This window comes from Coffea arabica, chromosome 9c (genome assembly GCF_036785885.1).
Source record: "Coffea arabica cultivar ET-39 chromosome 9c, Coffea Arabica ET-39 HiFi, whole genome shotgun sequence".
Classification (NCBI taxonomy): domain Eukaryota; kingdom Viridiplantae; phylum Streptophyta; class Magnoliopsida; order Gentianales; family Rubiaceae; genus Coffea; species Coffea arabica.
In genome coordinates this window covers 40,178,918-40,190,890 of record NC_092326.1, presented here as the reverse complement: position 1 = coordinate 40,190,890, position 11,973 = coordinate 40,178,918, and the positions used below count along the sequence as shown (strand labels likewise).

Below are 11,973 nucleotides of genomic sequence, written 5' to 3'. Positions count from 1 at the left end.
GATGGTATATGAATAGTTGGGTTCATCATTTCATTCTTATTTGCAGCTCCACTAGTATCCCTTTGTATTTCTTTTTCATTTCCACTCACTTGCTCATGAACTCAGATTTCTCAGTATACTCTTGTTTCCATCGTCCTTCCCAGTATTCAACCAATCTCTTCTGAAACTCTACCTCATTTTAAAGAACCTTTCTTTCCTTGCGCATATCTTCCAAAGGTTTCATATCTCTAGTTCACTTGATTTCAAATGACAACTTGCTAAACAAATCAAGTACCTAAATTAGCACCTCATCACCAATGAAAACTCTAACCATATAATTCTAAACTCTTAAGGATCCAATATAAAGGCACCTAACTCCCACAGAAAATGAGTTTTAGCGAACTCTCAACTCGAGTAGAGCATTACCCAAAGATATTAACTGTCATTCTCGGTACTTACATCAGAATAACTATGCTTGTTTCTACATATATTAAACTACTATCTCATATTTTCAAGAAATTACTCACAAGTACATAAGTTTCAAAGTTCCACATCCTATCTTATCTCATTTTACAATCACCTCCACAAGGCATATTTAAGAAGAAACTATAGTCTCTTGCTTCCGTATTTATTAGATAGAAGACAGATATATTGATTCACAAGTAAATAACTTGACAAGAATTTAAACAAATTAGGTCAAGTGCGATAAAATACACACTCACCTTTTCAATATCAAATCAAGATATCTAGTAACAAGTTACATAATCTAAGTCATGCAGTTGAAACACTCACCAAAACAAATGGACAATCACATCTGGGCTTCAGGATTTTCTTAACTCATCACCGACTTCTAAGACATATCCAAGCTATAATTACACTTATCATCTTGAACGCCAGAAGATGATTTTCATAAATATAATGGTAAAATCCACTCTACTAGATCAAATCAAAGAAGTTGAGAAGAAATATTCTGCAGTGCAGAAGTGGATGAAAAATGTACAAAAAGGGGAATTACTTGATTTTAATTTGAGTCCTGAGGGGATCTTAAGATATCGAAACCGAATGGTTGTGCCGAAGGATAAAACATTGAAAAATAAAATTTTAAAGGAAACTCACTGGTCTAAATACACGGTGCATCCGGATAGTAGTAAGATGTATCAAAATTTAAAAGGGTTATATTAGTGGGATAACATGAAAAAGGAGATTACTCAGCACGTTCAAACCTGTCTCATTTGTCAACAAGTCATAGCCGAATATCAAAAATTCTCAGACATGTTACAACCCCTTGAGATATCTGAATGAAAATAGGAGCGCATTACAATGAATTTTGTCTCAAGTTTACCATGGACGCAGAGAGGCCATGATGCCGTTTGGGTAATCATTGATCGATTAACCAAATCGGTCTATTTCTTATCAACGAACATGGAATATTCTATGAAAAAATTGACTCAACTGTACATAGATGAGATTATGAGGTTGCATGGACGTACTAATAAATATAATTTCAAACAGAGATCCCCAATTCATGTCTTGCTTTTGACAAAAATTGCAAGAAATTTTAGGGATCAAACTGAACTACAGTACAACATATCACCCGCAAACAAATGGACAATCAGAAAGAACTACTCAAACTCTCGAGGATATGCTAAGGACATGTATTATGAATTTTGGAGATAGTTGGGGCCAGCACATGACATTGGTAGAATTCGCTTATAATAACAGCTATCATTTATCTATTCAAATAGCACCATATGAAACTCTCTATGGAAGAAAGTGCTGATCACTAGTTTACTGGGATGAAATAGGGAAAAGAAAGTTTTAGATCCAACGACAGTATCATCGATAGAGGATACACATGAAAAGATCAAATTAATATGTCAGAGACTTCAAACAACCCAAAGTCAGCAAAAAAGTTGTGTAGATAATTGAAGTAAGATTTTAAAATTCAAAATTGAAGATCTCGTGTTTCTTAAGGTCACTCCGTTGCGAAGTATCACAGCGGGTAAAGGAAAGAAATTTCAACCAAAATTTGTGGGACCCTTTAAATTTTTTTAACGAATCAAAAAAGTGGCATACCGACTCGAACTACCACTGAATTTATCCAAGATTCATGATATTTTTCATGTTTCGATGCTAAAGAAATACATCCTGACCCGACTCACATCTTACAGCTAGAAGAAATTGAAACCAATAAGTCTCTAACTTATGAGAAGAAACATGTGCAGTTGCTCGACCGAAAAGTTAAGGAACTAAGAAATAAATAAATTTCCTTGGTAAAAATCCTGTGGAGAAATCATGGTTTAGAAGAGGTAATTTAGGAAGTGGAGGAAGAAATGCAAAAGAAATATTCTGAATTGTTTATTAATTAAGGTAAAAATTTCGAGAACGAATTTCTTTTAATGGAGAGAATGTGTGAGGATGCGAAAATCATTTTTATATTATATTTTATTTTTTTGAATACATTTTTTTACTTTATTTTATTGCTTTAATTTTCTAAATATTGTTATAAGTAAGTCAATATTTTTAATCATTTTTCTTATATAAGTTAGTGCATGTTAAGTTCGTAGTGCGTTATGGAAGTAGGACCCACTAGTGAGGTGTGTATCAAACTTAGTGGACAAAATGGATATTTTATGAGAGGGTTTATGTGATTAGAAATGTTAAGAGTGAATTAGAGGAAAGCAATATTGATTAATGGTGAGAGACAAAGGAAAAACAAAAATGATAAGTCTTAAACCCTAAACCGACACTTGTCGACCATCCAAGTTTGTTTTGATCAAAACTAGTCTTGGTCTTTATTTTGAAAATTTGGACAAATTTTTATCATCTTGTTCACCCTCTTGGCCGAACCTCTTAGCAAGAAAAGAGAGAAAAGAAACCTTTATTCCAACTTGATTCCTTGTTTGAATCCTCGAGAAATTCATACTATCATCTCAATCCACTCCATAGAAAGTTGTAACAAGGTAGGAAGAAGGGGGTTTTGTGGAGAGATTTGGGGAGATAAGAAGCTTTTGATTGCATTTCTTCATTTCTTCATAGGATTTAAAGGTATTTATGTCTAGAAACTAACTTTTCTCTTTTATCTTGCACTTGAGTAGATTTATGACTTGATTATGGTAGATTTCATAGAAAATTTCATAATTTGTGTGGTGGTTTGCAATTTTCAGATTTGATTGAGAAATTCCAGCTTTGATATGTTAATTCAAGCTTGGATATGATCTATTAGATTCACCTTTTATATGTTTCTTTGGTTTCATTATAGAAATTTCAACTTATAATTGTGAATTTCAGTTTAGGGTTAACATTTTTCAACTTTGGTATGGTTACTTTGAACTAAATAATTGTCTATTTTGAGTAGATTTATGACCTTAAATAAGTGTCCTTTATAACTTATAATTTGAGACCTTGATTGAGATGGATTTGTCATGAAGCTGAACCTTGAGTTTGAGGAAAAATTTAAGGACAAAATTGGGAAATGTGCGGGATGATTTTGGAAGCAGCTTATTTCCTTTAATTGTGGGCTGATTTTGTGGTAAACTTGCCTATGATACTTAGTAAACTTTTAAATCTTACTTATGTGTTGAGTTTTAGATAAAATTGAGGGTTTTCTTTGGACATTTCCTCTAATTTTTAGGGCTGCAATTTTCCTTGTTGACCGAGTTGATTGTGATGCATTTTACCTTATTTTTTCTCAACCTTTCTATAATGAGTTTCGGTCAAATCTTGTTCCAAACCCTTGATAAGATTCTTGTGGGTTGAATTTGAGTAGAAATCATGAGTTTTGAAATGTGAAAACCTCATATTGTGCTTGTTTCTTTTCAAAAATTCTAGTAGGTTGGCAGCCTAGATTGCTTTGCTGTTTTAGCCTTAAAATCCTTTCGTTTGGTGGTCTTTTGGACTCAATCTTGTTCATTTCACGTGCTAAAACCTTGAACTACAATGGGGTATTGAATTGGAGTGAATATCATAAGTTAAAAAGGTGAACTACCTTGTTTTTCTTCACTATTTTGCTACTGGAAATTTTTAGCGATAACATGAAATGTTGAATTCTTTGGTTACTCATGTTTCTTAGGTCCAAATGCTCTCATTCCACTCCAAAACTATATTTGAATCTTTGCCCTAACATCTATTTGGATTTTCTTTGGTTCACCTAAGTTTTGAATAGTTGGACCATGATATTTTGTCTTGGTTACTTTTAGGGTTTGACGGTGAATACGAGAACCACCCAGGGATGAACGTTTAGCATTGTTCTACTTTGAAACGGTGAGTGTACCACTTGCATGACTTGTTGCTTAAGTGAGCTACTTTGTGACTGAGTTTTATGATTCGTATGACTGTGATTTTGGTTTAATCTGAGTTGGACAAATGTGTACTCTATCACACTCGGTCCCACTTGACTGTTTGATTGGTCCACTGTTCATTTGAAGTATGTTATTTGTGCATGAATTTGACGTCGTTTGGAACTTAGTATCCAATGATCACACTGTGAATTTGGTCTCAAACCTCATTGATAGCTAATCGAATCAAGCCAACAAGGGGTTGGTCGAGATAGATTGAAAGGCCATGAGAAAAACTGTCACTGATTCACTGAGTACTGGATTCTTCTGATATTTGCTACCTTGTTTGAAGTACTATCACTAATTCACTGATGTACAACGACCATATTGTGAATTTGGACTCAAATTTCATTGGTAGTTATTCGAATCGAGCCAGCAAGGGATTGGTTGAGGTAGATTGATGGGCCATGAGGAAAACTGTCATTGATTCACTGAATACTGCATTCTTCTAATATTTGGTACCTTGTTTGAAGTACTGTCACTGATTCATTGATACATCTTCTTCATACCCCTTATCTTCTTCTTGTTTGAAGTCTGGGCTAGAAACATACCTTGTTTGAGGTTCTTCTTCTTGTTCACTGATACATCTTTTGGGTTAGAAAAGTACTATCACTGATTCCCTGTACCTTGTTTGAGGCACCTTGTTTGGTACCTTGTTTGAGTCTGGTCCTGTTACATCTTCTTCATACCCCTTATCTTTAAAACTTTCATTGTTGTAAAGGTTTTCTTCCTCAAGCTCTTCAACATCTTTTGGGCCATTTTGTCACAGAGTTGCTCTTTCTTTCCATCCTCCACTGATTCAATTCTCCATTCAACTTCTTCTTCTTCTTCTGTATCTGCTATTTGTTTTTCCAACTCTTCTTTGTGAAGAAATTCTCTGCCAAACTCTGATTCTTCTTCTTCTTCTTCTTCTGCATCATCCTTGAGCCCAGTTTCATTCTCCAACTCTGGAGCTGAGGTGGCCGTCGCAACAATTTATCATGAGCTTCTCAGTGCAGGCATAACTAGCGAAAACAACCCCAGCAGGGACGGAGACGGCGAATCCAAGAGCAGACACAACCACAAGGGGAGGAAGAACCTCTGGTGCAGATGAGATCAGAATCTTTTTTTCCTCGTTGCAGTCCTCTGCTCAAAATCCAACTGACTTTACTTTTACATTCTCCTCCTCCACAGTAGCCTTCCGTCTCCCACTCCTCTCCCGGATCGTCCATCCTACGTATTTACCATACTAACATAAATTAAATTATCTAACCCCAAAAAAAAAACCTCAGCTAATAGCCTAGAAACCTCATTTTGAATCTTGATCAGGTACATACTCATATCAGATAACTTGAATCCAAAAAGGGGTTTCTAAAGAAGGAAAAAGATTTACTAATTCAACAAATTCATGTGAAATCCTAAACAACGAGAAAGCATGACTGCAAAGAAGAACAACTAGCCCTCTTATTGTTCTAAAGAACCACGAACACTTGAATGCAATTAAGCACCCAAAGCGCATTTTTACACTAAAAAATGAAATCAAGAAAAAGAAGCAAAACCAATAAAAGGGCTCCCATTGCCATCGGAAAACATGACAGGAAACGGCATAAAGAAGCAATGAATCAGGAAAAAGAAGAATGAGTTGTAGTATTACCTCATGATGGCTATAATGCTCCTAGCAGTTCTACCTGAAAATGTCATCAAGCAGAATTGAACTTATCAGTGACTGGTCTGCGGCTGATGAAGAGTAGACAAGGTTTTATGAGAAGGGCGGAGAATCCCCTGTCAGCTATGACACGCGTTGGAAAGATAGGATGGAATGGGCAATTTACCGACAATTAAATCCAATCACCTTGTTATACAGTTTAGCTAGAAAAGCCTGTCTGCATATACCTTAGTAGCTTCTCTTATGCTAGCACGATTACTCCACTCAAAGTTTTCCGAGAGAATATTTGGAACTCTCAGGGTCTGTTTTGATCGGATGCAAAAGGTTTTCATTGAGTCATTTTCCTGAAAATATTTTGTCTCCCTCATTTTCTTGTGTTTGGTTACTGTTTTGAAAATAAATTTTCGTGAGTAATATGGCCATTACAATATCCACTACCGTACTCTTCAGCCTGCACTGCCAATACATCACAACCACTGCAAAAGCCCTCCACCACCTCAAATGCCATTTTCACCATCAATCTGACGTCAAGAAGAAAGTAAAGCAACGGCATGCGAAGAATTAGAATTGCTTTCCAAATCAACCATGATCAAAGGTAAACAATAACAAGAACATAAAAAGCAGGTGTTACAAGAGTAGTTTTATTACCAAAATTTGTTCCAAGATCTAACATTGATTGCAATTGTCAAAGCAAGGGATGGAAATTCTAATTGATCTGTGAATCTCTCATGTATAACCAACTTGAAAAATTCTTTACCCCTTTGCAAAAGTTTCAGAGCTGTATTATCTCTTATTAAGGATGGCAATGGGGCGGAGGTAGGGCGGGGGATCCTTCCCCCGTCCCCCGCTCCATTGTCAAATATCTCCCCCCCGTCCCCCGCCCCATCCCCTGCCCCTTGCCCCCCACGCCCGCCCTGCCCCCGCCTCATTTCCCCACGGTCCCCTGTTGCCTCAAGTTTCTGCTTTCCTCCACGTCAAACTCAAGACCTCGCTCCTCTTCTTGTTCTTCGAGTTCCCATCTTCAGAAGGATCTCAATTTCAAACTCAAAAATAAACCCCTCCTTGCCAAGTCCGCCCCAAAATCAGCTCCTAATTCCTCCAGGCCTAGATCTAATAAATCCATTGCTAACAAAAATGATGTGCCCAAAAAATCGTCTTCACAAAGTTTTAGAAAGAACCCTTCTTTCCTTTCCCAGTGGCAATCCGCTAGAAGGCCCGCTTCAAAAACTTCTTCCCAAAGGTCGAAACTTTCTTCTGATTTGAGGACAAATCTGAAGAGCCAAGCATCTGGATGTTCTGGAAGATTTGGTGCTAGTAATCAACAACAATTGAAGCAGAAATATCAACAAAGTTGCGGTGAGCCTAGTTTGCATTTCAATGTTGCTGATGATTTGGTAGACACTGACAATTTTACTCCTGCTGGCAAAGTAGCTAGTGGGCCTAGTTTAAATTATGCACTGGTTGTTGATGATGATGAGAAGTCTGCGGGGGAAGACTCAAACTCTAGTCATGGTTTGTTGTTATGTGCAGAGAGGGTGTGAGAAGTATGGAGGTTCGTTTCTTCGTTTGTTCTTTTGTTCTTTTGTTACTTTTGTGTGTGTGTGTGTATATATATATATATATATATATATATATATATATATATATATATATATATATGTATGTATATTTTTTTTGGCGGGGGTTGGGGCAGGGGAATGTATCCCCGTCCCCTGCCCCGTTTCTAGACAGGAGAATAAAATTACCCCCCGTCCCCGCCCCAATAGTCCCCTGCGAGGCGGGTGCCTGCCGGTCACCCGTCCCATTGCCATCTCTGTCTCTTATCTCCCTCGAATCCTCTCTGTTTCTATAGATCTAATTGCTTTTTGTTAGTCTCCCATGGCCATGATCCATGAGGATGTGGGCTGATGTTCAATGAATTTTCAGTGCGTGGGCACGGGAAGAAGAATACAGGTTAAGTAGAGGGGTGGATGGGACAATGTGCAATTGCTGGGGATGCTGGCCGTGAATTACGTTGGAGCTTTTCTAAGACGAGATAGAGGCAGTGAACTAGGGCCAAAGAGACGGGATGATGGCTGGAAAATAACTTCAGTAAGCTGAAGTTGTTTTACATAGAAATGATTTTCCCTGGATTAAATGGAACCGACACTGGAAGTAAATTGAGGAAATTATTTTCTGAAAAGATGTTTTCCCTTGAAACAAACAGAGAGTGTATAGCATTTTTCAGAGCTCTTCATTTTGCAAGGGATTTTGGCATTACTCATCTTCTTGTGGATGGAGATGCTTTAAATGTTGTTCAGAAGATTAATGGCAAAGAAGTGGATCTGTCCTTAATTGGTAACCACATTCACTGTTGGACGATTTTGGCTTCATTAAAATCACACATGTGAAGAAACCAAATAATGTACCTGCCCATATTATGTCAAAATTGGCTTTGTTTCTTGAAGAAAGTAGTGTTTGGTTTGTAAACTTTCCCAAGATAGTAACTGAAGCTGCTCTTGCAGATTTGGTACAAATGAATATGTTTCTGTTGCTTCAAAAAAAAAAAAAAAGAGCAAATTTAAGGAAAAAAAAACAACAACAACGACAAAGCAATGGTACTTTTATGATTTATCAAACGGCGAAGTAAACAAAGGGTATAATGACCAATCTAATCAGCATAAGCAGCAATATTGTCCATTATCTCTGCAACAATCTCTTTAGACTCCCTCAGCAACTTGATGCTTCTATTCAATCTGTAACGTTTATCAGCAATAGATGGAGATTCCTCCAGCATTCGCTCCAATCCACCCCCGTGATGTCCTATTAACTCATTCACCATTTCGGTTTCCATGTCTTTGTTCACCAGCTTTTGGATGCTGAAGAGTAAATGCAAAGCCATGCTATCAACCAACCTCCTCAGAACAATCTTCCAATAAGCAATCATCCTCATTTTCAGGTCAAAAGCTTGTTCTGCAACAACCAGATGTTTTCTCAGATGCCCGACTTCAACCTCACCAATTCCATTAATCTCTAGAGTTGTTGTCTTCCAACGATCATTGATAATGTCCATGAATGTGTCCTGGCTTTCCATCAGCTTATGCCAGGTTGCAGTGTACTCAGGATTACAAGTATAATCAGTGAGTTTCTCCATTTCGATGATCTGCAGTACCCAATCAATTGACTGCTCCCTTTTTTTGGAAACAAGATTTTGGGCAGCTCTTCTGATTGAAGACTGAAGTTGTGGGTAGTTTTCAGAGTGCTTCATCAAGACAGGAACAAACACCCCTTGTAAATACTCCCAAAACTGCTTCACAAATTTAGCTGGTGTAGCAGAAATGGCATTGACCATTTTTTGCAGTGAAGTGAGAAAAGCAGTGCGCTGAAGGAAATTAGGTAAGCTTATACCTTTAGCTTCCTCCAAGATGCTAATCTCTTCCTCCAAGAACTTCTGCTTTTGTTCAACTTTGATAGAAATGAACTGCAATTCGTCAGAGTAACTACTCAGCATCTCTGCCAGTCTAGCAGTAGAATGCATTTCTGTTTCACCAGGATACTCATCAAATTCGCCTCTGATAAATATTTTTCTCAGTGACTCTTTGGCTGAAGAAATGATACACATAAAAGCAGCGACTGCTTCAGGAACTGATTTTATGTGTTGTGGCAACTTGTTCAGCTCTTCTACACTTGCAGTTAGCTTGTCAGTAATCTTGCTCACGATCTCTGGCAAGCATTTTGAAATTATAGTTGCCTGAATTTGCACCAATTTCTGTGCTAAAACAGGAATGCCAACCATAGACTTGTTGATCTTGGACAGCAGCGGATGTATTTCGAAAAGCATAGCTTCTTCAGCTCGAGCTTCCTCGTATGATTCCTGGCCAATACGATTTCTCACACAGACATATCCAAGCCCAATGTTCACATCATCAGCTGTTACCTTCTCAAGCAAGCCTTCGGGGGTTATGTCTGCCTTCGTGACAACTGCTAGTGTTCTTTCGCCTGTTTTGTCAACTTTTTGGGACATCCGAATTGATTCACAAGTAGAAAAATCAACAGTAGCTGATAAAACATTGAGTATTATGCTTTCTTCTGGTTTAATATACTCCATAATGATTGCTGATATTTGCTCGTAGATGTCTTCAGGCTGCCCGTGAACTGGAACTCTAGTAATCCCAGGTAAATCCACCATGGTAAGATCAGGGACACCATTCTTTTTAACAGTCAAAGTCAAGGGAACATTTGATATTCCCTTTCTTTTGCCTGCAATCTCATCAGTTGCAACGCTGATGGCCTCAGCAATATGGTCCTCATCGGTTGGAACAACTCTTCCACTGAACTCCAAGCTCAGCTCTGGCTCGGAACTGGGATGACTTTGCAGCCTCATAATCAAGGGAACCCTTGTGCAGATCCCTTGCCCTCTAGGTAGGCTAATGCCAGCCAGTGACTCTAGAACGCTAGACTTTCCTGAAGATTGATCTCCAACAACAACAATTGTTGGAAGCTGGATTCCTTCTTGCATGAGTTTAAGGTTTCGTAGCCTGTCTACACAGTCAAGCAATGGCCTAATGCGTTCATTATAGGATGATACGATGGGGGCTTGGATTGCAAGTGGTCCTTCTTGATGATGACCAACGAGGGCTTTGAGATTGCCGATCCCTTTGCTGAATGCCCTCATGTTTAATTTTTCTTGTGGTTGTTGGTTTTGAGAGTTTCTGTTATATTGTCGCAGGTAAAAAGATTGGGAACTTGGAAGGGGAAGAGGAGATGAATGAGCAAGATATTTTCAGGTATGTTATAGCAAATGTGGATCAGTGGATGAATTTATAGGTGGTTTCTGATATTGATCTCAGTACTATCACTTTTCCTGGATACTCAAAAAAAAAAAAAAAAAAAGAAATAAGATGTTCAAGAATTGAGATAGAAGAAATCTATGAAAAAAAATTAAATGATCAACCAAGCAAAACAATAATTCAGTTTCAACATTTTTTAAAGTAGTTCAATTCCAAAAGGTAAACGGCACAAATTCCTTAAAGCAGTTCAATTCCAAAAAGGTAAAACGGCACAAATTCCTTAATTCAGCTTCAACATTTTTAGCTTTACATAGTGTAAGACTGACGCTTGACTCGTGAGGAAAATAAATTCATCAAGAATCAGCTAAAAACGCTTCGATGATCAGTAGCCTAATCACTGGTGCAAGATAGAATTGCCTGTTACATCACACCCTAATTAATTGTGATAATCAAAAGACTTCAAGATAATTAATTTGCTCTTTTACTTCAAGCTTATGTCATACTTGTGCATCACCATTACTTGAGGAATCCATTGCTCCATGGGAACCAATAATCAGTGTACTATTATTCCTGGTGTAAACACACTAGTGGGATCAATTGACTTCTCTGGAAACGCTTGAAGAATTAACACCGTCCATGCCAAAGGAAAGAGTTCGATCATTTCCCATGACAAAGGAAAGGGTTCGATCGTACAAAGGTAGGCAACCATGAAAATGCTTGCTGTGGTAAAAGTTCTGTACCTTTAGACACTTTAGAATAATATCACAGCATAAAGTGCAACATGGGGATATGAATTGATTTGTATACTATTACTCCTTTCGTTCCATTTAAATGTCATGCTTTTCATTTTGTACTATTTTAAAATGTTTATTATATTGAGAAAGTCAAAACACTTTTTAGTCTCTCTTTTCGATACAGTCCATCCCTTTAATCATATATATGTTACTATTCAAATTCAAAATTTAAATTTGTTAGGGTGAAATTGAAAAGAGAAGTACAAATATCACAATCAAATCACTATTATTAAAAGGTTGGATTCTCGAAATATGACAAATTAATTGAGACGGAGAGAGTACATCATATCATATTGGTAGTAGTTTCTTTGAATTTTTCAGGATTATACTTTCATCATGTGTCTGTAACATTTTTGTTTTTGGTCTTTACGTCTATAATTAAATGCAGCAACTCTTTATGCCCCTCATAAAAATTCTCAGAATATGACATTTATAGCTTTTGCACTACA

At 37.3% G+C, this 11,973-nt stretch overlaps 1 protein-coding gene and 2 long non-coding RNA genes across 3 annotated transcripts; 1 reads left to right on the top strand and 2 right to left on the bottom strand.

Moving 5' to 3' along the window:
* Positions 1 to 2,747: 2,747 nt before the first annotated feature.
* LOC140014325 (uncharacterized) lies at positions 2,748 to 4,408 on the top strand. Its single transcript, XR_011821053.1, has 2 exons — positions 2,748 to 3,027; positions 4,179 to 4,408. It is a non-coding gene; the product is annotated as an uncharacterized lncRNA (long non-coding RNA).
* Positions 4,409 to 4,528: 120 nt separating this feature from the next.
* Positions 4,529 to 6,844, bottom strand: LOC140014324 (uncharacterized). Its single transcript, XR_011821052.1, has 3 exons — positions 6,610 to 6,844; positions 5,950 to 6,482; positions 4,529 to 5,528 (listed from the first exon to the last, which is right to left on the bottom strand). It is a non-coding gene; the product is annotated as an uncharacterized lncRNA (long non-coding RNA).
* Positions 6,845 to 8,546: 1,702 nt separating this feature from the next.
* On the bottom strand, positions 8,547 to 10,717 carry LOC140014323 (dynamin-related protein 4C-like). The gene has a single exon (XM_072065005.1). It carries the CDS (start codon positions 10,613 to 10,615, stop codon positions 8,612 to 8,614), a length of 2,004 nt encoding a protein of 667 aa, XP_071921106.1. The 5' UTR covers positions 10,616 to 10,717; the 3' UTR covers positions 8,547 to 8,611.
* Positions 10,718 to 11,973: the final 1,256 nt, after the last annotated feature.

Excerpts from the sequence above, each read along its gene's own strand:
- LOC140014323 (XM_072065005.1), bottom strand. The coding sequence starts at position 10,615 with ATGAGGGCATTCAGCAAAGGGATCGGCAATCTCAAAGCCCTCGTTGGT.